General features: G+C 43.6%; 2 protein-coding genes across 2 annotated transcripts; one reads left to right on the forward strand and one right to left on the reverse strand.

The window, feature by feature from the left end:
• The first annotated feature begins 346 nt into the window (after positions 1–346).
• fcsk (fucose kinase) lies at positions 347–17,467 on the forward strand. Its single transcript, XM_076077585.1, is given in 23 exon segments — positions 347–743; positions 3,231–3,316; positions 3,318–3,383; positions 5,595–5,645; positions 5,727–5,928; positions 6,169–6,266; positions 6,387–6,467; positions 6,592–6,711; positions 8,267–8,437; positions 8,922–9,029; positions 9,113–9,214; positions 11,313–11,486; positions 12,209–12,282; positions 12,799–13,154; positions 13,499–13,733; positions 13,813–13,979; positions 14,650–14,874; positions 15,029–15,172; positions 15,821–15,940; positions 16,029–16,216; positions 16,319–16,418; positions 16,882–17,105; positions 17,190–17,467. Coding segments are annotated over 23 exon segments (3,249 nt in total). The 5' UTR covers positions 347–658; the 3' UTR covers positions 17,262–17,467.
• A 1,669-nt stretch (positions 17,468–19,136) lies between these two features.
• commd9 (COMM domain containing 9) lies at positions 19,137–24,363 on the reverse strand. The gene is made up of 6 exons (XM_076077588.1): positions 24,286–24,363; positions 21,014–21,130; positions 20,200–20,339; positions 19,969–20,003; positions 19,767–19,870; positions 19,137–19,596 (listed from the first exon to the last, which is right to left on the reverse strand). The coding sequence occupies exons 1-6, from the start codon at positions 24,337–24,339 to the stop codon at positions 19,459–19,461; spliced, it is 588 nt and encodes a 195-aa protein (XP_075933703.1). The 5' UTR covers positions 24,340–24,363; the 3' UTR covers positions 19,137–19,458.
• Positions 24,364–25,587: the final 1,224 nt, after the last annotated feature.

The following is a 25,587-nucleotide window of genomic DNA, read 5'->3' on the forward strand; positions in this document are numbered from 1 at the left end:
TAAAGAGTAATACTTCTGTTTTGACACCGGCTTCGCCCTCTCGAGATGTCTCGGTACATAAATTGATTGTACCTCGTGTTTGTGAACCTGTGAGATCAATAACTGTCCGATAGAATAATATATAGATTAATATATATATATTAATCAATAACTTTCACCGAGGCTGCGCTTTAAACCTCGCTGGTATATGTAACGGATATTTAGCTCTTCGTAAAGCAGCTAACTAGTTTAACAACATCGTTAACCGCTTCTTATCCCTTAGCTCCCCGCCCCGTCGAGAGGTCCGAAAGAAGAAATCAAATCAAACATTTGTAGCCTACGGAAGCTCGTGTGGTTCAAATCTAAACTAAACAGGGCGAACAAAGAGCTAACAGTCATAAAACAACAGCACCGTGTGAACTGTTTATCTTCGTTTGAAATACCGACGACAGCCGGTTGAATCGGTCGAGGAGGATCAGTTACCGGCACAATTATTTCTCGATCGTTCCCGCCCGCTTGGTTCTCTAACCCCGCCCCTACTGTGCCCGTGTTTGTCTGCTGTCAGAAGTGATCCGTCTTACGGTAACCGTCAAATAGCCTCCGCGTGTAGCTGCCGGGTCCGTTATGATCCGTGAACTGGTTTGAAAAGTACGTTACAATAAATAATAAATCGAAAAAGATGTCGGACGACAGTGGCAGTTTCAGGTGGACGGTGGTCGTCCTCACGTGCCAACACAAAGACAGCGTCTACGCCTTCCAGAGAGGTGAGGATCATCATCTTGCTCCTCAGACGATCTTTGAGTGTTCGTTCCCTGCAGTTACACAAGAGCGACCTGAGGGTGTCGCTGTGGTTCAGACCGTGACTCAGAGGAAAGAACCTTTATTAACTCTCTAAACGTTTTGTTTATGTCCACGATATTAAACGTGTTTCAGTTCTTCTCTCTGTGTTTGATACACTGATTTATTTTGCTCCTGTCTATCGTGTTAGAGCACAAAATAATAATGTGTGGTTTTATATAGTACACACACATATTTATACAGTTGTGTGAAAAAGTGTTTGCCCCCTTCCTGATTTCTTATTTTTTTGCATGTTTGTCACACTTAAATGTTTCAGATCATCAAACAAATTTAAATATTAGACAAAGATAACACAAGTAAACACAAAATGCAGTTTTTAAATGAAAGTTTTTATTATTAAGGGGGGGAAAAAATCCAAACCTACATGGCCCTGTGTGAAAAAGTGATTGCCCCCCCCTGTTAAAACATAAATTAACTGTGGTTTATCACATCTTTGGAAAGCTGAGTTAAATTTCTCTAGCCACACCCAGGCCTGATTACTGCCACACCTGTTCTCAATCAAGAAATCACTTAAATAGGACCTGCCTGACAAAGTGAGGTAGACCAAAAGATCCTCAAAAGCTAGACATCATGCTGCGATCCAAAGAAATTCAGGAACAAATGAGAAACAAAGTAATTGAGATCTATCAGTCTGGAAAAGGTTACAAAGCCATTTCTAAAGCTTTGGGACTCCAGCGAACCACAGTGAGAGCCATTATCCACAAATGGCGAAAACATGGAACAGTGGTGAACCTTCCCAGGAGTGGCCGGCCGACCAAAATTACCCCAAGAGCGCAGCGACGACTCATCCAAGAGGTCACAAAAGACCCCAGAACAACATCCAAAGAACTGCAGGCCTCACTTGCCTCACTAAGCCATTCAGAGGTGGACTTGCTGGTGTGTTTTGGATCATTGTCCTGCTGCAGAACCCAAGTGCGCTTCAGCTTGAGGTCACGAACAGATGGCCGGATATTCTCCTTCAGGATTTTTTGGTAGACAGCAGAATTCATGGTTCCATTTACCACAGCAAGTCTTCCAGGTCCTGAAGCAGCAAAACAGCCCCAGACCATCACACTACCACCACCATATTTTACTGTTGGTATGATGTTCCTTTTCTGAAATGCAGTGTTACTTTTACACCAGATGTAATGGGACATACACCTTCCAAAAAGTTCAACTTTTGTCTCGTCAGTCCACAGAGTATTTTCTCAAAAGTCTTGGGGATCATCAAGATGTTTTCTGGCAAAACTGAGACGAGCCTTTATGTTCTTTTTGCTCAGCAGTGGTTTTCGTCTTGGAACTCTGCCATGCAGGCCATTTTTGCCCAGTCTCTTTCTTATGGTGGAGTCATGAACACTGACCTTAATTGAGGCAAGTGAGGCCTGCAGTTCTTTGGATGTTGTTCTGGGGTCTTTTGTGACCTCTTGGATGAGTCGTCGCTGCGCTCTTGGGGTAATTTTGGTCGGCCGGCCACTCCTGGGAAGGTTCACCACTGTTCCATGTTTTCGCCATTTGTGGATAATGGCTCTCACTGTGGTTCGCTGGAGTCCCAAAGCTTTAGAAATGGCTTTGTAACCTTTACCAGACTGATAGATCTCAATTACTTTGTTTCTCATTTGTTCCTGAATTTCTTTGGATCGCAGCATGATGTCTAGCTTTTGAGGATCTTTTGGTCTACCTCACTTTGTCAGGCAGGTCCTATTTAAGTGATTTCTTGATTGAGAACAGGTGTGGCAGTAATCAGGCCTGGGTGTGGCTAGAGAAATTTAACTCAGCTTTCCAAAGATGTGATAAACCACAGTTAATTTATGTTTTAACAGGGGGGGGCAATCACTTTTTCACACAGGGCCATGTAGGTTTGGATTTTTTTTTCCCCTTAATAATAAAAACCTTCATTTAAAAACTGCATTTTGTGTTTCCTTGTGTTATCTTTGTCTAATATTTAAATTTGTTTGATGATCTGAAACATTTAAGTGTGACAAACATGCAAAAAAATAAGAAATCAGGAAGGGGGCAAACACTTTTTCACACAACTGTATATATATATTTTTTTTTCTTATTTATATATTAATATATATTGTATATATATATTTATTTATATATATGTATATTTATGAAAATGATACATAAATAAATAAAATAAATACATATACAATATATATCGGTGGTGGTCCGTCAGGGACTGCAAGGCCTTCTCTTGTATTTATTATATATGTATATATACATATGTCTATATTTATTATGTATATCTATGCGTGTTTGTGTGTGTATGTGTGTGTGGCTCTGTGTGTATGTGTGTGTTTGTCTCTCTCTATGTGTGCGTGTGTGTGTGGCTCTATGTGTGTCTGTGTGTGTCTCTCTCTCTCTGTTTGTGTGTCTCTGTGTGTCTGTCTCTCTGTGTGTGTGTGTCTCAGAGCTGGAGTTGCGTCAGCAGCGTGGTTCTCTGTCTCCGGGTTCGTTGGTTTTGACGGTTCAGGACCGTCAGGAGCCGCTGGGCAGCGGGGGGGGCGACGCTGAACGCTCTGCTGGTCGCTGCCGAACACCTGAGCAGCCGAGCAGGACACACGGTGAGGTCATCACACGGTGAGGTCACCACACACGGTGAGGTCATTACACACGGTGAGGTCATCACACGGTGAGGTCACCACACACGGTGAAGTCATTACACGGTGAGGTCACCACACGGTGAGGTCATTACACACGGTGAGGTCATCACACGGTGAGGTCACCACACACGGTGAGGTCATCACACGGTGAGGTCACCACACACGGTGAGGTCACCACACACGGTGAGGTCATCACACGGTGAGGTCACCACACACGGTGAGGTCATTACACACGGTGAGGTCATCACCGATCACACTGATCGATCAGAAGTGAGACTCAGTTTATTACATCAGTCATTAACAGACACTTTTATCCAAAGCAACTTACAATAAGTGTATTCAAGAGAACAACTCACCAGAAGATAGTCTGACGTTGTTCTCTCTGTCTCTCTCTCTCTGTCTCTCTCTGTCTCTTTCTTTCTCTCTCTCTCTCTCTTTCTCTCTCTCTCTCTCTCTCTCTTTCTTTCTCTCTCTCTCTCTCTCTGTCTCTCTCTCTCTGTCTCTCTCTCTGTCTCTCTGAGTGGAAGGAGCACGGAGTTGACGGAGCGTGTCTGAGAGCGGTTAACACTGATTTTTCCGGTATTTCTCCGTCACTAGTTAACGTTGGATGTGATGGTGTATCTCACGGTGTTTGTGTGAACATTTAGCTGGTTTTAGGGTCTTTGTGAGTGGTTCAGTCGAGCAGCGCGAGCTGTCGGCTGCTAAACGCCACCATGGACATGACCGGATTAACGAGGAAACACGGCATAAAGATCCCGCCGACGTTCCCGGTGTCAGTGGAGGAATGCAGCCTGGCTGTGGGTGAACTTGTCGGCCACAGCAGCGTGAAGTCCGCTGCCCGAATGAACAATGCCGTGGTCATCTTTTTAGACACCATCAGAAATGCGGAAGTGGTGATTGACAACGGGATCGAGGTGGGCGATGACTTCTTCCCCGTGTACCCTCTCTGCACACCGGCTGTGAAGGTAACAGTGTCCAACGTCCCACCGTTCATCAGAGATGAAGACATAACCAGAGAACTATCGAGACACGGGAGGACAGTGTCTGGGGTGAAGAAGGTGTCCTCTGGGTGCAGGTCTCCTCTCCTGAAGCACGTGGTGTCTCACAGGAGACAGCTGCGCTTGATCCCGAATAACAGGAGCAAGGGACTCAACCTAGTGTTCAATGTGAGAGTAGACGACTTTGACTACATGATCTATGCAACAACTGATGACTTTAAATGTTTCAGCTGTGGAAAAGTGGGTCATCAGAGCAGAACGTGTCCTGAGAAAAACAGCTCTCATAAGGACCGGAACCAGAACCAGAACCAGATGGGTACTGAAGAGGGCAGAGGGGACAAGCAAGACGGACAGGACGGGCCAGATGGGGTCCAACAGAGCAGGGAGGAGGGGACGAGCGGGTTAAAGGAGGTGAGGGTGGAGGAAACAAGTGAGACACAGGAGGTGAGGGTGGAGGAAACAAGTGAGACACAGGAGGTGGTGAAGGACGGGGCAAGTGAGGTCCAGCAGGTGAGGGAGAGTGCTGGAGGACAGGTGGAGACAGGTAGGGAGGTGGACATGGAAGCAGACGAGGAGCAGCTCAAAGCCCCTCAGCTGAAGAGGAAACAGAGAGGAGACAGAGGAAGCTCACAGGCGAAGAAAGCTGCAACTAAAGAAAGTGGAGGAGCAGCAGAGTGTGAGTCCAGTCTGGAGGAAGACTCTGAGTCCAGTATGGAGGAGGACGCTGCTGCTGACAGTGAGCCCTCTAAACGCGGTGCTGGCAGCTGTAGGAGCTCTAGAGACTACAGCGTGGAGATAATAAAGGAGTATCTGAGGAGGAGTAAGAACGTGAGAGGAGCCAAAGTGGAGGACTACCTCTCTGACAAAGAGAAGCTCTCCAGCTCTGCCAGAGCTCACATGAGGAGCAAGGGCAGAGGAGGTCTCACTCAGCAGGAAGGCTTCAGACTGAAGAAGATAGTTCACAAAGTGGACAAAGAACTGAACAAAGATGGAGCTCAGTGAGAGTCAGATCTGACAATCAAAGACACATTTATGTTTGTTGGACTTTATTTGTTTAACTGTTTAAAATGATAAAGAAAGATGTTGTTCAAACAAAATAAAGGTTTTCTAAAAATCAAAAAAAATCTCTCTCTCTCTCTCTCTCTCTCTCTCTCTCTCCCTCCCTCTTCTTCAGGTGGTGACGGCTGATGTCCTGGATGAAGCTCACATCCTCATCCTCCACTCAGTGAGTCCAGCAGCCAGTTCAGGTTCAGGTTCGGGTCCAGGTTCTCCAGATGTTTCAGTGTTTCCTCTCTTTCTCCTCCAGGGTCGAGACTTCCCCTGGAGCTCCTGCAGCCGAGCCTTCTGTTGGCTGCCGGCTCCAGAGAGACCGGACCAGCGAGTCCAGGCTCCGGTCTGCTGTCTGGACCTCCTGCTAGACCGCCTCGGGACCCAGATCTGCTCTGGTTCTCCTCCTGGTGTCTGGGTCTGCAGCACCGACATGATCCTCAGCATCCCTCCGGACTTCAGTGAGTTCAGACCTTCAGATCGAAGAATAATAAAAACAATAAGAGTGTAAATATTAAATGTATAAGAAGTAATACTAGTACTACAGTAGTACTCCTAACTGTCTGTAAGTCTGTCCTGGGTACTATGTGTACTGCAGTAGTACTAGTAGTACTCTCTGTGTGTAGGTCTGTCCTGGGTACTAGTAGTACTGTAGTAGTACTAGTAGCACTAGTAGTACTAGTAGTACTCTCTGTGTGCAGGTCTGTCCTGGGACGGGTTCTCTGGAGTTCGGGTTCTGGCGTTGCCGGGCGACGCCTCCTACGCAGCCAATCACGGTGTCTACCTGTCGGACCAACAGGTTTTATTATAATTATTAATAAAGTATATTTATGTTATGTTTATGTATTTGTTGTTTATGTACTTCTTTCACTCTAACAACATGAATCCAGACTGAAGGTGCGTTTGTTTCGTGTCACAGGGTCGGGTCAGAGACATCGTCTACAGGGGGACACAGGAGCAGATCCTACAGGCAGTGATGCATGATGGGAAAGTTCCTCTGGTGCGTCCTGGGTAGTAAATCACCCTCTGAAGACGGAAAGACTTTTAACCAAATCACAGTAATCTAAAGTAATCTCTAGTAATCTAAAGTATCCAAAGTAGTCTAAAATACTCCCTGTCTTCAGGTCTCAGGTCCGGTCTTCTTCAGCAGGTCCGTATCAGAGAAGTTACTTCAGACTCACGTCACTCCTCCTCTGGACGGCTGCACCTACCTGGGCCTGGACTCTGGAGCTCCGCCCATCAAGGTACCTGTCTATCTGTCTCCCTGTCTGTCTGTCTCCCTGTCTGTCTGTCTCCCTGTTTGTCTGTCTCCCTGTTTGTCTGTCTCCCTGTTTGTCTGTCTCCCTGTTTGTCTGTCTCTCCATCCGTCTGTCTCCCTGTTTGTCCGTCTCCCTGTCTGTCTGTCTCTCCGTCCGTCTGTCTCCCTGTTTGTCTGTCTCTCCGTCCGTCTGTCTCCCTGTTTGTCCGTCTCCCTGTTTATCTGTCTCCCTGTTTGTCTGTCTCTCCGTCCGTCTGTCTCGCTGTTTGTCCGTCTCCCTGTTTGTCTGTCTCCCTGTTTGTCTGTCTCTCTGTCCGTCTGTCTCCCTGTTTGTCCTTCTCCCTGTTTCTCTGTCCCTCTGTCTGTCTCTTTGTCCGTCTGTCTCTCTGTTTTTGTGAAGATGTGTTTTCATGAATTATGCTGAAATTTAGACATAAAATAATACATTTAAAATAAGTAAAAATGCACATAAGTGTATCGATGCTGATGTAATGTGTATGAATTTAATTATAATTAAAAAATATATAAATATATTAGTGCTGGGCAAGTTAACACGTTATCGCGTTAACGCAGTTTTTTATTTATTATTAAACGACATTTTTAACACAAGAACCGTCAGCGAGCGGTGAACAGCTGTTTGTGTGGCGTCTCTTCCGTCTCTTCCTGTTTCCTTCACCTACACTCCCCTGGGTCCTAAGTCCCTCCATGTACAGCTTCTTATCACCCTCTATGTACCAACGTACATTTATAACAAATACCACACACATTACGGTAATCAGCGTTGCATATGTGTCTGACCACAATACCAAAAAAAAGCAAAAAATAAATGATTCATTTAAATTATTGTTTTAGAGTTTTTTAAGTGTTTTGTTTGTAATATGTATAATAAGCATCATTTAGTATCACTACTGAGAATTTAACAAACATAAAAACATGACGTAGATAGTTTTGCAGTTTTCAAGAAGTATATTTAAATATCATCTCTTACACACATGAAGATAAAGTTGTGAACACCGGCTGATTATCTATGATCAGAATCATTATAACTGTGTTATAACTGCTGCTGTGTAAAGGGAATACTGCTGCTAACAAGAACCTGATGTGTTTAAAGTGTTTAAACCAAATGTTATTGACCTGTTGTTCATATAGCAGGACTTTAAAATAAAAGTGCATAATACACTACTTTTGAATTCATTATTGAACTTTGTGCATAATGCGATTAATTGTGATTAAACATTTTAATCGTTTATACTACACATACATACATATAAATGAAAATACAATTTAAATAACATAGAATAACATTTAATACTATGTTCAATGTTTAAAATAAAAGCATACACATGTATTAATATGTCAGTGAGTTATCAATATATTGATAACCTGCTCAATAATAATATAATATATAATAATACTAATACAGGTGTTTTTAGGAGTCTTCCTCTCTGGTCTTCATCAGGTGTCTATAATATTATCTTATATAACATAATATAATATATAATATATAATATTAATAACCACAGATCTCTGGTCTTCATCAGGTGTCTCTGTTCCTGGACCTGTTGAAGTGTCTCTGCTCAGATCTGACCCAGGACCAGTTTGTGACTGAGGACAGAGCCGGCTGCAGTTCACCTGTTGGACCAGAGGGGGCGACGGTGAGGAGGAGCCGGACGGCGCTGTGGAGGGTCCTGAGAGGAGAGACCGTCAGGCTGGTGTGTGTGTGTGTGTGTGTGTGTGTGTGTGTGTGTGTGTGTGTGTGTGTGTGTGTGTGTGTGTGTGTGTGTGTGTGTGGTACCCTTCTGTCTCTCTCTATACCTGTCTGTCTGTCTCTGTACCTGTCTGTCTCTCTCTCTCTCTCTATACCTGTCTGTCTGTCTCTCTCTCTCTCTATACCTGTCTGTCTCTATACCTGTCTGTCTCTCTCTCTCTCTTTATACCGCTCTGTCTTTCTTTTAACCTGTCTGTCTGTCTTTAATTTAACACACTTGTGGTTCAAAATGAAATGTTGAACACTACATTTATCTGATCACTCACAGATTATTAACAATATTAATATAAAATACATCAAATAATAAACGGTAGTATCGAGGTATGTATGTAGACGGGTCGGCAGTCCACTGTCTTCATCGGGGACAGATGAAGACAGTGGACGGTCTTCTACGTGATGTATTAAACTCTTCTCTTCTCGTCCTCACAGCGTATGTCCCCAGCGGTCGCTATGACTACCTGACTCTGTCTGGGAAGCATCATGTGGAGCGACTGTGCTGTGATTGGACGAACAGAAACACCCTGTCTCACATCCAGGTGACACTTCCTGTTTCCTCGTCGTTTTAGAGTCGGTCTCCCGTCACGTCCTCGGTTCTCACCGCTGTTTCCACGTTTTTCAGAACGAGGGCTCGGTGGACGACGGAGGTCGAGTCATCAACAGTGTCCTGGAGGGAGACGTTACCGTGAGGACGGGCGCCGTGGTGCAACACTGCCACCTGCAGGTCAGGAGGAGTTTCACCGCTGCTGCTCAGTCTGTTAGGGTTCCATCCTGTGACATACCTGGTTTATAGAGAGACAGGTACACCTGGTTTACAGAGAGACAGGTACACCTGGTTTACAGAGAGACAGGTACACCTGGTTCATAGAGAGATGGGTACACCTGGTTTACAGAGAGACAGGTACACCTGGTTTACGGAGAGACAGGTACACCTGGTTCATAGAGAGACGGGTACACCTGGTTCATAGAGAGACAGGTACACCTGGTTTACAGAGAGACAGGTACACCTGGTTCATAGAGAGACAGGTACACCTGGTTCATAGAGAGACAGGTACACCTGGTTTACAGAGAGACAGGTACACCTGGTTCATAGAGAGACAGGTACACCTGGTTCATAGACAGACAGGTACACCTGGTTCATAGAGAGACGGGTACACCTGGTTTACAGAGAGACAGGTACACCTGGTTCATAGAGAGACAGGTACACCTGGTTCATAGAGAGACAGGTACACCTGGTTTACAGAGAGACAGGTACACCTGGTTTACAGAGAGACAGGTACACCTGGTTCATAGAGAGACGGGTACACCTGGTTTACAGAGAGACAGGTACACCTGGTTCATAGAGAGACAGGTACACCTGGTTCATAGACAGACAGGTACACCTGGTTCATAGAGAGACAGGTACACCTGGTTTACAGAGAGACAGGTACACCTGGTTCATAGAGAGACAGGTACACCTGGTTTACAGAGAGACAGGTACACCTGGTTTACAGAGAGACAGGTACACCTGGTTTACAGAGAGACAGGTACACCTGGTTCATAGAGAGACAGGTACACCTGGTTCATAGAGAGACAGGTACACCTGGTTTACAGAGAGACAGGTACACCTGGTTTACAGAGAGACAGGTAAACCTGGTTCATAGAGAGACAGGTAAACCTGGTTCATAGAGAGACGGGTACACCTGGTTTACAGAGAGACGGGTACACCTGGTTTACAGAGAGACGGGTACACCTGGTTTACAGAGAGACGGGTACACCTGGTTCATAGAGAGACAGGTACACCTGGTTTACAGAGAGACAGGTACACCTGGTTCATAGAGAGACAGGTACACCTGGTTCATAGACAGACAGGTACACCTGGTTCATAGAGAGACGGGTACACCTGGTTTACAGAGAGACAGGTACACCTGGTTCATAGAGAGACAGGTACACCTGGTTCATAGAGAGACAGGTACACCTGGTTTACAGAGAGACAGGTACACCTGGTTTACAGAGAGACAGGTACACCTGGTTCATAGAGAGACGGGTACACCTGGTTTACAGAGAGACAGGTACACCTGGTTCATAGAGAGACAGGTACACCTGGTTCATAGAGAGACAGGTACACCTGGTTCATAGACAGACAGGTACACCTGGTTCATAGAGAGACAGGTACACCTGGTTTACAGAGAGACAGGTACACCTGGTTCATAGAGAGACAGGTACACCTGGTTTACAGAGAGACAGGTACACCTGGTTTACAGAGAGACAGGTACACCTGGTTTACAGAGAGACAGGTACACCTGGTTCATAGAGAGACAGGTACACCTGGTTCATAGAGAGACAGGTACACCTGGTTTACAGAGAGACAGGTACACCTGGTTTACAGAGAGACAGGTAAACCTGGTTCATAGAGAGACGGGTAAACCTGGTTCATAGAGAGACGGGTACACCTGGTTTACAGAGAGACGGGTACACCTGGTTTACAGAGAGACGGGTACACCTGGTTTACAGAGAGACGGGTACACCTGGTTTACAGAGAGACGGGTACACCTGGTTCATAGAGAGACGGGTAAACCTGGTTCATAGAGAGACGGGTACACCTGGTTTACAGAGAGACGGGTACACCTGGTTCATAGAGAGACGGGTACACCTGGTTTACAGAGAGACGGGTACACCTGGTTTACAGAGAGACGGGTACACCTGGTTTACAGAGAGACGGGTACACCTGGTTCATAGAGAGACGGGTACACCTGGTTCACAGAGAGACGGGTACACCTGGTTTACAGAGAGACGGGTACACCTGGTTTACAGACCTGTGACCGTTGTGACCTCTCCACCAGGGTCCTCTGGAGGTCCCGTCGGGTTGTTTACTGTCGGGTATCCAGCTGATGACATCACAGTGTGTCGGGCGGCTGGAGCTGGCCGATGACATCATCATCCAGGGACACCGGATAGAGGTGGGACGGCTGAAGCTGAGCGTCTACACGGTGACGGGAGCGCAGGACGACCTGGAGGTACGAACAGAAAAAAAAAGGTTTCACTCAAAGGGTCCCTGAACACATCTCTCTGGAGCTTTCACACGCTTCTTCATGAAGCTTCTGTTATAAGAATGAACTTTGACTCTCATAGTTAACTTCATCATTTATTCATTTAACTTTATTTTATTTTATTTTAGAGGCTTTAAACAAACTTTCTTTATAAACAGAAGTTACAACAACAAGTAAGAGAGTAAGTTTAGAGATAAAAAGGAAGAGAATATATTATTCACACATCTTTTGATTTATTATTTATTATGAAATAGTTCAGCTCTACATTTTAAATCACATATATTGTACGTTCATATGTTATAAATATTTCAGAAATAACTTTGATGAAGACACAAAGTACAACATGTAAAGGGTACTTTTCATTTTCTACTCTTCAGATTTGATTAAATGAGTTCTTTAATATATTTAGTGAACGCTGCTCTACAGAGGAAACATCTTCTGATGGGTTTCTCTCATTATGATTATGATTATTATTCATAAAAACATCGTTCGTTTAAAACTACTTGACCAAAAATAAACATGATTCTGACATAAACATTTAAAATGAATTGACAACCCACAAAATCAAAAGACGTAAAATTATTGACATCATGTCGTCACCTGTCTGTCCTCCCTCTCCTCCTCTTCATCTTCCTCTTCATCCTCCTCCCTCTCCTCCTCTTCATCCTCGTCCTCCTCCTCCTCCTCAGCTCTTCTCTGATGACAGCAGCGCCTCCTTCCTGAACCAGAGATGGAGTCTCTTCTTCAGCAGAACAGGAATCCAGTAGGATCTTAAAACATTACTGAGTGTCTCACTTCCTGTTTGAAATAGTTTTTGTATTCGTCACATTCTCCTCTATGAACCAGAACTGTCCTCTCCTGCTCTACCTCCTCCTCCTCTCCTCTTTCTTCTTTGCTCTCTTTACTCCTCTCTTCTCCTCTACTCCTCTCTCATACTCCTCTCTTATCTTTCTCCTCTCCTCTTTCTTCTCTCTCCTCTCCTCCTCTTTTTACTCCTCTGTCCTGTTTCCTCTCTCCTCCCCCTCCTCCTCTACTCTCCTCCTATCTCATCTATCTCCTCCCCTCATTACTCCCCTCTTTACTCCCCTTTGCTCATCTCTCCTCCTCCTCTCATTTTGCCCTCTCCTCCTGTTTTCCTCTCCTCTCCTCTCATCCTCTCTTTACTCCCTCTTTACTTCCCTGTCCTGTTTCTTCTTGTCTCTCCCCCTTTCCTCATCTCTCCTCCTCTTTTCCTTTCCTCCTCTCTCCCCCTCCTCCTCCCCCCTCCTCCTCCTCTCAGGCCAGAGGAGTTGTGGGTGAGAGGAGAAGGACGCTCCCTCCTGGAGGCTCGTCTCTTCCCGGTCCTCCTCCCCCGAGGAGGTGCTGTTGGTCTGGATGGAGGAGTCGGCTGGCTGCTAGGAGGAGTCGGCTGTCTGAGGAGGTGGAGGGAGGCGTGGAGGCTCTCTCTGAAGGAGGTGATGTCGCTCACCTGCCAGGAGGCGGAGCTACAGTGGAGGGAGGAGTTACTGTTCCTGGCTGGGAGGAGGAGAGTGACGGACGCTCTGAGGAGTCGCACCGACGTCTGTCTGCTGCCTTGCTTCAGGGCCGCGGTGCTGGGAGGCCAGCAGGGGGCGCTGCTGGAGACACTGGACAGCAGTGAGTCACAACAATAATAACAACAATAATAATAACAATAATAACAACAATAATAACAATAATAACAATAATAATAATAAAAATAATATGGTTATAGTAATGATAATACAGTTTACAGCACTTTTTTGTAATTAAAAATATTGTTATTCTTTTTTTATTATTTATTATTGTTGTTATTATTGTTATTATATTAGATAAAACCAATAATAAAAAGATAGGGCTTTACGAAATAAACAATTAAATGATTAATCCAGAAAATAGTTGGCCTTCCGTCAAAGATAGTAAAAAAATGTAGACAATAACAATAATAACTTTTATTTTGTATTTATTTGTTTTTTCTTCAGTTGCAGCAGGTAGCGGGAAGCAGGGGGCGGAGTCAGGGGCGGAGCTGGGCGTGGCCTCCCGCTGCCTCTCCTGCATCGCTGACGTGTTGGTGTGCATGGCGGGGGGGAGGGGAGGCCTGAGGAGCGGGCCGGCCGCTAACGAGGCCTGGAGCTCCGCCTACTTCCTGTTGGAGGAAGGTGACCTGAGGGGCGGGGTCAAGGCCCTGGCTACGCAGAGAGCTGATTGGCTGAGCAGGTGAGCTGAGTACTCACCTGTGTTATTACCATCATGGTGACCTGTGTTTCACATGTGACCCCCCCCCCACACACAACAGGCCGGACCTGCTGGTTCGGGCGGCGCGGCACTACGAGGGCGCCGGCCAGGTGCTCCTACGACAGGCTGTGATGTCATCGCAGAGGTTCATCTCCATTGGCCGGGGTGAGGTCCCGCCCCTTGAGGAGTGGCAGGAAGTGGAGTGTCCGGCCCGACTGGACCTGGCAGGTGAAAATAATCAGAGAATATTAATATTGTATTATATTTATAATATATTCTTGTGTTTTCATTTCATTTATTTCAAACTTTTATCTTTTCAGATGTGTTGTTTAGAGCTATTAGTCAATTAATCAATTACGCGATCAAAAGGAAATGAATCCACAACTATTGTTGTGTTGAATTAATCATAACGTCATCATTCAAGTACAACAGTTAATTGTAGTGGAGTATTTTCACAGTGTGGTATTAGTACATAGTACTAGTATTAAAATCATGGTTATCAATATAAAATAGTTAAAATATGATTAATTGGGGTTAAGAACCCAGTGTGAAGGTCGTTAATGAATTAATTTATGTTCAATAAAGAATGAAGAAACAAAAACAATTACTCGATGATATTGATTATTGATTATTTGTTGAAGTAATTTTTCAAGCAAAAGTGCCAAAAATATGATAATTCACAGTTTATTGTCAAGTTAATGTCCACATTTGAGAGTCTCTTTGTGCTCTATGATGTTGTGATTTTATATGATGAATTTAAGGAATGATCAACGGATTGATCATTAATAAAGTTGTAGGAAGTAGTATGTATATATAAATATATATATGCTATTTCCCACATATATACATATATATACATGTATATATATGTATGTATAATTAACTGTTATTGTTTCAGGCGGTTGGAGCGACACGCCGCCCGTCGCCTTCGAGCACGGCGGCTCTGTGACCAACGTGTCCGTGAAGGTTGACGGGAGGCGTCCCATTGGTGCTCGGGCCCGTCGCATCAGGAAGCCCCACCTCCTGCTGGTCAGCCACACCGGGGGGCGGGGGGGCGTTTCCACGGAGACGGTGTGTGACGTCCTGGACGACCTGAGGGACCACTGTCAGCCTCACGCACCTGGTAGGACAGGAAGTCATGACAGCACTATTCAGAGAGAGAGAGAGAGAGAGAGAGAGAGAGAGAGAGAGAGAGAGAGAGAGAGAGAGAGAGAGAGAGAGAGAGAGAGAGAGAGAGAGAGAGTGTGTGTGTTCATGTGTGTGTGTGTGTGTTACAGGAGCCCTGCTGAAGGCGGTGTGTGTGTGCAGTGGTCTGGTGTCTCTCTCTTCCCAGCATGCTCTGGGGGATCAGCTGATGCAGCGATGGGGGGGAGGGGTGGAGCTCCACAGCTGGTCGGTGCTGCCCACTGGATCTGGACTAGGTGAGAACCAGAACCACCTGCAGTGACCTCAAACATCACGATACATAACATAACGAGAATATATTTTATTATTAGAACTTTACAGGAACGTCACACATGTAGTCAAACTAAATAGAGCTGAAACAACATTCAGTAAAACATGTTTCAAGTCTCTGGTCTCTGATCATGTTTCATTGTAAACAACCAATCAGAGGAGATCTAGTAACGTTAGCAGCACCGCTAACGGCTAACCAACGGAGGTTCACTTCAGTTACATTATGATGCCTTCAGGCTCTGCTCAGTGAACATGAGTACTGGCTGAAGGTTCATTATAATGTTATCATGATGTGTTCACATGTCATCTGTAAAATGTAGTTTTGGTGATGAACTAGAATGAATCCAGTAGTTTGAAGGAGATGTTTTCACATGAATATAAAACAGATATTAGAGATGAATTATGATGTTTAACTTCTAACACGAGCTCTAAGAACATTATTATACTTCATTAATAATAATGATCAGATTTTTAAACCATAAAAATACAATCTTATATTTCCTGATCATTTGAAAAGTGTGTTTTAATGAAGAAGAAATCACCATAGATGACGATAACAAAGTAAGATAGTGATGACTCAGCAGGTCCGAGGTTGACCAGCTCTCGTCCTGCAGGTACCAGCAGCATCCTGGCGGGGGCACTGTTGGCTGCGGTCTACAGGTGCACCGGTCAAACCTACGACACCGACTCCCTCATCCACGCAGTCCTGTACCTGGAGCAGATCCTCACCACAGGTAGGTCTTCAGCTCACATGTTCACTCTGGACTCCAGAACCAGAGAGGAGACCAATACAGTCTACTTCATCTCCTCCTCCTCCTCCAGGTGGAGGCTGGCAGGATCAGGTGGGGGGTCTGGTGGGCGGAGTCAAGGTGGGTCGTTCCAGAGCATCTCTGCCGCTGCAGGTAGAAGTGGAACGTCTCACTCCTCCAGACGATTTCCTGGTCTCTCTGGAGCTCCACCTCCTGCTGGTCTACACCGGGAAAACTAGGCTGGCTAGGAACCTGCTGCAGGTCTGATGATGATGATGATGATGATGATGATGATGGTGATAATGATGATGATGATGATGATGATGATGATGATGATCATGAAGAAGGTGGTTTTGTCTTCAGGATGTGGTTCGTAGTTGGTACAGTCGTCTGCCCTCGATGGTCCAGAATGTCCAGCAGCTAGTGGCGAACTCAGAGGAATGTGTCAGAGCCTGTTCAGAGGGTGAGTCTACATATATACATTTACATATACATATACATATATATATGTATATGTCATGTGTTAAAGCTGCATTCTCTCTAGTGTCCACCAGGGGGCGACTCCTCTGGTTGTATAGAAGTCTATGAGAAAATGACTCTACTTCTCTCTTGATTTATTACCTCAGTAAACATTGTAAACATGAGTTTATGGTCTCAATCTCTAGTTTCAAGTCTTCTTCAATACAGCATGATGTTCATTTAGTACATTATGGTCCATTTAGAGTCAAACAGACCATAAAGCAGGGGATGCTTTAGGGCGGGGCTACACGGTGATTGACAGGTCTCTACCAGAGACGTATACGGCGTCTCTACGTCACTCCTCAGTCCAGATATGGTCACTTCCTGTTCACTGGTTGCAAAAAACTTCCCAGAATGCATTTCGTCCAACCCTGAACATGTGCCAACCCCCCCCCCCCCCCCCTCAGGTTCTCTATCCAGCCTGGGGGGGTGTCTGGACCGCTCGTGGCAGCAGAAGAAGCTGATGGCTCCGGGCTGTGAGCCGGCCTCAGTGAGGACCATGATGGAGGCCCTGAGGCCGCTGGTCCTGGGTCAGAGCCTGGCCGGGGCCGGGGGGGGGGGCTTCCTCTACCTGCTGACCCGGGAGCCCCGACAGCGGGAGGCGGTGCTGCAGGTCCTCAACAACACACCGGTAACACACAGACAAACACACACACACACACACACACACACACATGTTGACTGGGTTTCTGAGGTGTCCACTGGTTTGTTTCAGGGTCTGGGAGACTTCAGTGTTCACTCAGTGGAGCTGGACATGGACGGGATTACAGTCCTACCTACATCCTGAGGACACACTCACACTCACACACACATACACACACACACACATACACACACACACACACACACACACATATATACACACACACACACACACACATATATACACACACACACACACACATACACACACATACATTTTTTCTTTTTTTCTTCATTAAAACACAATTCAAATGATAATGAAATAAAAGATTGTATTTTTATTAAAACAAATCTCATTATTATTTTTAATGAAGTATAATAATGTGTTTAGAGCTCGTGTTAGGAAGTTAAACATCATAATTCATCTCTAATATCTATTTTATATTCATGTGAACACATCATGATAATGTATGTGTTATAATGTACCTTCAGCCAGTACTCATGTTCACTGAGCAGAGCCTGAAGGCATCATCATGTAACTGAAGTGAACCTCCGTTGGTTAGCCGTTAGCGGTGCTGCTAACGTTACTAGCTCTCCTCTGATTGGATGTTTACAATGAAACATGATCAGAGACTAGAAACACATGTTCTACTGAGTCAGTACAACTTTATTTACACTGTGATGGTTAACTTTAAAACTTTATTTACACTGTGATGGTTAACGTTAAAACTTTATTTACACTCTGATGGTTAACGTTAAACTTTATTTACACTCTGATGGTTAACGTTAAAACTTTATTTACACTGTGATGGTTAACGTTAAAACTTTATTTACACTCTGATGGTTAACGTTAAAACTTTTACACTCTGATGGTTAACGTTAAAACTTTATTTACACTCTGATGAGCGTTACAGAAATCACTTGTTTGCAGTGATTGCCTCAAGAGGTTGTGCAACTAAATATTAAGTTATGGGTATCATCATTTATGTCCAGGCCATTTTCATTAGTTTTTTTTTTTAGATGATTCTGTTGAACCACAATTCAAAAGCTTTGTCTGATTTTCATTAGTTAATTTTCAGTACATTTTTATTTATTACTTTTGTCAGTTTTAAGTGACCATTGTGGGTTTTTCTTTCTTTAACGGAAGGGTACCAACAGTTTTGTCCATGTGCGTATATGTATATACAGTTGTGTGAAAAAGTGTTTGCCCCCTTCCTGATTTCTTATTGTTTTGCATGTTTGTCACACTTAAATGTTTTAGATCATCAAACAAATTTAAATATTAGACAAAGATAACACAGCAAACACTTTTTCACACAACTGTATATATATGTATATATGTATATATGTGTATATGTATATATGTATATATATGTGTATATATATATATATATATGTATATATGTATATTGCAACGTCTTCAGCAGGAGCAGCCACACTGTCAGAATTCTTGCGAAATGTTCTCGTATTGAGTTTAAATACTTCAATGATAAAGTCAAAGAACAGTTCTTCAGTTTTCACTCAAATAGAAACAGTAAATGTGACAGATCTCCACTTTCACACGATCCTTCGAAACCTTTAACTGAACGACTCATCTTTATTTAATGGAAACATTTCAGACGTTTGAGGATCAGACGATGACTTTTGGTTTTTGTGTTGATGAAGATTGTAGATGATTGATCAGTGTTGATCTTCGTGATGCCTTCAGTGTCGGTCGGGACATTCAGACACTTTAAAGTGTTGCTCTAATATGAATATTAAAGGCGTGTTTTTGTATTTTATGAATCTAGTTATGAAGTTATGAAGGTCCAGTTTAGTTTAAAAAGAATGAACATGAGCTTGTGTGTGTATCTCTGTCTGTGTGTGTGTGTGTGTGTGTGTGAGAAGATAACAGGTTTTTAACGGCTCATATTTTAGTTTGTTTTTCACTCTGAAGTCAAACATAAAATAAATAATAAATATATTTGATATTTTAAGTCTTCAGACTCTAAAGATTATTTCTTGGTCTGAAAAAGCAAAGTGAAAATCAATCTTTTTATTTTAGTAAAGTTTAGTTTTTTATGATACATTTAATTATCAAACATTTCTGTAAATATTCAAACTCATGAATGTTGTTAAATTGATGAAAACGACACAAAAATCAGCTTCAGGCTGTAAAAAAGACGCAATGTCATTCTCTGAACGGACCAATCAGCTGCCTCCGGGCCTCGTGATGTCATTCTCTGAACGGACCAATCAGCTGCCTCCGGGCCTCGTGATGTCATTCTCTGAACGGACCAATCAGCTGCCTCCGGGCCTCGTGATGTCATTCTCTGAATGGACCAATCAGCTGCCTCCGGGCCTCACTTCCCAGCGACCACACTCAGCTGGTCTCTGATGCGTCCCAGTCCATCCAGGATGGTGTCCAGAGACTCTCTGCTCAGCTCCACCGTCAGCAGGGACACCGGATCCAGACCCGCCGACGGACACGGGTCCTCAATCTGAGGGACACACGGAGACACGAGACCTCCTCAGTACAGAGAGACCTCCTCAGTACAGAGAGACCTCCTGAGACTACCTCAGTACAGAGACCTCCTCGGTACAGGGAGACCTCCTCAGTACCTGTAGGTCACGTGACCTCAGCAGGTGGCGGTTCAGGTCCAGTACTCACCCTGAGCTGAACCAGGCAGGTCGGGACAGACATCCGACTGACTGAGTCTGAACCGGTCACCATGTTGACTCTCCAGTCCAAGTCCTTCAGCTGGGGGAGAGAGACTACACACACACACACACACACACACAGTTTAAAGCCTTACACACACACACACTCTCTCTAGAGATAGAGGTGAAACATGGATCTGGGTTGGACTCACCCTGATCACTGAGAGCTTCTGTTCTCCACGTCGGGCTGAAAAACATCAGAGACACGTGTGATGTCATCACAGCCTGTAGTGACATCACATCCAACCAGCCAATAGGAGGAGGAGCAATCCCTCATGCTTCACTTCACACATTTATATAATTTCTGAGTGATTCACCAGGAAGAACCAGGAAGTTCTCATCGACTATAGTTACAGTAGAGGGAATGTTCAATGGGGGCGGACCTGTTCTCCAGCAGGATCTTGGTGATCAGGTTTTTCAGACTGGAGTGGAACGAGTCGGGGAACAGATGTAGGATCTGCTCCGGAGAACCGAGGTTGTAGTAGAGAACGTGATGAGACAGAACGTGGAGGGAGTGGACCAGCTGGAGAGACACACACACACACACACACACATTCATATTATTGCTTTCTTTATTTCTATATTTGACGTGTTTTATTGTTTATTCGATTGTTTTTATCACAAAGTCATTGCACTAGTTTTTATTCTCATATTTCTGTTCTCAGAGCTTTTTAGTCTCTGCGTGTGTGTGTGTGTGTGTCTCTCTGCGTGTGTGTGTGTGTGTCTCTCTGTGTGTGTGTGCGTGTGTGTCTGTGTGTGTGTGTGTCTCTCCCTGTGTGTGTGTGTGTGTCTCTGTGCGTGTGTGTGTGTGTGTGTGTGTGTGTCTCTGTGCGTGTGTGTCTGTCTCTCTCTGTGTGTGTGTGTGTGTCTCTCTCTGTGTGTGTGTGTGTGTGTCTCTCTCTGTGTGTGTCTGTGTGTGTCTCTCTCTCTGTGTGTGTCTGTGTGTGTCTCTCTCTGTGTGTGTGTGTGTGTGTCTCTCCCTGTGTGTGTGTGTGTGTGTGTGTCTGTGTCTCTGTGTGTGTGCGTGTCTGTGTGTGTGTGTGTGTGTGTCTCTCTGTGTGTGTGCGTGTCTGTGTGTGTCTGTGTGCGTGCCTGTGTGTGTCTGTGTGTGTGCGTGTCTGTGTGTGTCTGTGTGTGTGCGTGCCTGTGTGTGTGCGTGTCTGTGTCTCTCCCTGTGTGTGTGTGTGTGTGTGTTACCTGAGCAGCCTGAGCTGCAGTGACGTTGAGTGTTTCTGCCGTCGTCTCCACCAGACGCTGACTCGTCCTCCTGTGACTCTGAACACAAACGTCTCTCACGGCGTCTTTAGACGGAGCCTCAGGAGACAAAGACAAGGTGAGACCAGCCGGTCATGTGACCAGCTCTCCTTCACATGTTCTCGGTGTACAACATGATGAAGTACTAATACCACAGTGTACAACATGATGGAGTGCTAATACCACAGTGTACAACATGATGAAGTACTAATACCACAGTGTACAACATGATGGAGTACTAATACCACAGTGTACAACATGGAGTACTAATACCACAGTGTACAACATGATGAAGTGCTAATACCACAGTGTACAACATGATGGAGTACTAATACCACAGTGTACAACATGGAGTACTAATACCACAGTGTACAACATGATGAAGTACTAATACCACAGTGTACAACATGATGGAGTGCTAATACCACAGTGTACAACATGATGAAGTACTAATACCACAGTGTACAACATGATGGAGTACTAATACCACAGTGTACAACATGGAGTACTAATACCACAGTGTACAACATGGAGTACTAATACCACAGTGTACAACATGATGAAGTACTAATACCACAGTGTACAACATGATGGAGTGCTAATACCACAGTGTACAACATGATGAAGTACTAATACCACAGTGTACAACATGATGGAGTACTAATACCACAGTGTACAACATGGAGTACTAATACCACAGTGTACAACATGATGAAGTACTAATACCACAGTGTACAACATGGAGTACTAATACCACAGTGTACAACATGATGAAGTACTAATACCACAGTGTACAACATGATGAAGTACTAATACCACAGTGTACAACATGATGGAGTGCTAATACCACAGTGTACAACATGATGAAGTACTAATACCACAGTGTACAACATGATGGAGTACTAATACCACAGTGTACAACATGGAGTACTAATACCACAGTGTACAACATGATGAAGTGCTAATACCACAGTGTACAACATGGAGTACTAATACCACAGTGTACCACATGATGAAGTACTAATACCACAGTGTACCACATGATGGAGTGCTAATACCACAGTGTACCACATGATGGAGTACTAATACCACAGTGTACCACATGATGGAGTGCTAATACCACAGTGTACCACATGATGGAGTGCTAATACCACAGTGTACCACATGATGAAGTACTAATACCACAGTGTACCACATGATGGAGTGCTAATACCACAGTGTACCACATGATGGAGTACTAATACCACAGTGTACCACATGATGGAGTACTAATACCACAGTGTACCACATGATGAAGTACTAATACCACAGTGTACCACATGATGGAGTACTAATACCACAGTGTACAACATGATAAAGTACTAATACCACAGTGTACCACATGATGGAGTGCTAATACCACAGTGTACAACATGATGAAGTACTAATACCACAGTGTACCACATGATGGAGTACTAATACCACAGTGTACCACATGATGGAGTGCTAATACCACAGTGTACAACATGATGAAGTACTAATACCACAGTGTACCACATGATGGAGTGCTAATACCACAGTGTACAACATGATGAAGTACTAATACCACAGTGTACCACATGATGGAGTGCTAATACCACAGTGTACCACATGATGAAGTACTAATACCACAGTGTACCACATGATGGAGTACTAATACCACAGTGTACCACATGATGAAGTACTAATACCACAGTGTACCACATGATGGAGTACTAATACCACAGTGTACAACATGATAAAGTACTAATACCACAGTGTACCACATGATGGAGTGCTAATACCACAGTGTACAACATGATGAAGTACTAATACCACAGTGTACAACATGATGAAGTACTAATACCACAGTGTACCACATGATGGAGTGCTAATACCACAGTGTACCACATGATGGAGTACTAATACCACAGTGTACCACATGATGAAGTACTAATACCACAGTGTACCACATGATGAAGTACTAATACCACAGTGTACCACATGATGGAGTGCTAATACCACAGTGTACAACATGATGAAGTACTAATACCACAGTGTACAACATGATGGAGTACTAATACCACAGTGTACCACATGATGGAGTACTAATACCACAGTGTACAACATGATGAAGTACTAATACCACAGTGTACCACATGATGGAGTACTAATACCACAGTGTACCACATGATGGAGTGCTAATACCACAGTGTACAACATGATGAAGTACTAATACCACAGTGTACAACATGATGAAGTACTAATACCACAGTGTACAACATGATGAAGTACTAATACCACAGTGTACCACATGATGGAGTACTAATACCACAGTGTACCACATGATGAAGTACTAATACCACAGTGTACAACATGATGAAGTACTAATACCACAGTGTACCACATGATGGAGTGCTAATACCACAGTGTACCACATGATGGAGTACTAATACCACAGTGTACCACATGATGAAGTACTAATACCACAGTGTACCACATGATGGAGTACTAATACCACAGTGTACCACATGATGAAGTACTAATACCACAGTGTACCACATGATGGAGTGCTAATACCACAGTGTACAACATGATGAAGTACTAATACCACAGTGTACAACATGATGAAGTACTAATACCACAGTGTACAACATGATGAAGTACTAATACCACAGTGTACCACATGATGGAGTACTAATACCACAGTGTACCACATGATGAAGTACTAATACCACAGTGTACAACATGATGAAGTACTAATACCACAGTGTACCACATGATGGAGTGCTAATACCACAGTGTACCACATGATGGAGTACTAATACCACAGTGTACCACATGATGAAGTACTAATACCACAGTGTACCACATGATGAAGTACTAATACCACAGTGTACCACATGATGGAGTGCTAATACCACAGTGTACAACATGATGAAGTACTAATACCACAGTGTACAACATGATGGAGTACTAATACCACAGTGTACCACATGATGTTAATGCAGCAGGTCTGACTCACAGACTGTACATAAAGATTATTATTTTAATATATTACATGTATAAACACACTGATGCTAGCAGGCTAATCTGAACTATTTGTTAATATTAATCCACCGACTATAATCACAACATTGGATCGAGTCTCAGCTGCAGTGCTGAGTGTTCATAAAGACTCTTGTTATTATATATTTATTGATATTAAGGATCAATACCTTCAGAAGAAGCTGTAAATTGTCGAAATGTTCGCTCGAGACAGCGGCAGCCATGTTGACATGTGACGTCACGTGGAGTGTCATGTGACAGTCTCGTGCCCCTGCTGCTCATGGGAAATAAAGTTCACTCCGGAAATGACGTGCGTAAACTAAATGAATCTTCAGGTCAGATTCAAACATCTTCTACATCTGTTCACCATCTTCCTCCTCCTCCTCCTCCTCCTCCTCTGGTTCACATGTAATCTCTGTGATCTCATCATCTGCTCTTCATACTCAACATTACTAATGAAAGAGTTTATTACTTTATGTCTTCTGTTAATGCTGCTGGTTAGAACACAGAACATATGTACCTCTGAGATGTAGTACAGTAAAAAGTACAACATGTACCTCTGAGATGTAGTACAGTATAAAGTACAACATGTACCTCTGAGATGTAGTACAGTATAAAGTACAATGTGTACCTCTAAGATGTATTACAGTATAAAGTACAATGTGTACCTCTGAGATGTAGTACAGTAAAAAGTACAACATGTACCTCTGAGATGTAGTACAGTATAAAGTACAATATATACCTCTGAGATGTAGTACAGTATAAAGTACAATATGTACCTCTGAGGTGTAGTACAGTATAAAGTACAACATGTACCTCTGAGATGTAGTACAGTATAAAGTACAATGTGTACCTCTGAGATGTAGTACAGTAAAAAGTACAACATGTACCTCTGAGATGTAGTACAGTATAAAGTACAATATATACCTCTGAGATGTAGTACAGTATAAAGTACAATATGTACCTCTGAGGTGTAGTACAGTATAAAGTACAATATGTACCTCTGAGATGTGGTACAGTATAAAGTACAACATGTACCTCTGAGATGTAGTACAGTATAAAGTACAACATGTACCACTGAGGTGTAGTACAGTATAAAGTACAACATGTACCTCTGAGATGTAGTACAGTATAAAGTACAACATGTACCTCTGAGATGTAGTACAGTATAAAGTACAATATGTACCTCTGAAATGTACTACAGTATAAAGTAATGTTACTGGTTATACTGACATACTTTTACTGAAGGAGTATTTTTTTCAGTGTGATACTAATAATTTTTAATTAAAAAATATTTTTACAGTGTGACCTTAACTCCACTTTATTTATTGATATTGAACCTTTCATACAAACATGCAGCCAAAATTGCTTCACAGAAAATAAAAATAGAAAAGAATAGTGGAAATATAATTATAAGAAAAATAAGAAAATATGAAAAGGATACTTTAACAATACTATAACAAATATGTACA

Source organism: Anarhichas minor, unplaced genomic scaffold (genome assembly GCF_050575085.1).
Source record: "Anarhichas minor isolate MPS153535 unplaced genomic scaffold, ASM5057508v1 ptg000061l, whole genome shotgun sequence".
NCBI lineage: Eukaryota > Metazoa > Chordata > Actinopteri > Perciformes > Anarhichadidae > Anarhichas > Anarhichas minor.

Coding starts and splice junctions, on each gene's coding strand:
- commd9 (XM_076077588.1), bottom strand. CDS start 24,339: ATGGCTGCCGCTGTCTCGAGCGAACATTTCGACAATTTACAGCTTCTT. Junction 20,004..20,199: donor AAGATCCTGCTGGAGAACAG/GTCCGCCCCCAT, acceptor GATGTTTTTCAG/CCCGACGTGGAGAACAGAAG. Junction 19,597..19,766: donor CCTGCCTGGTTCAGCTCAGG/GTGAGTACTGGA, acceptor TGTGTCCCTCAG/ATTGAGGACCCGTGTCCGTC.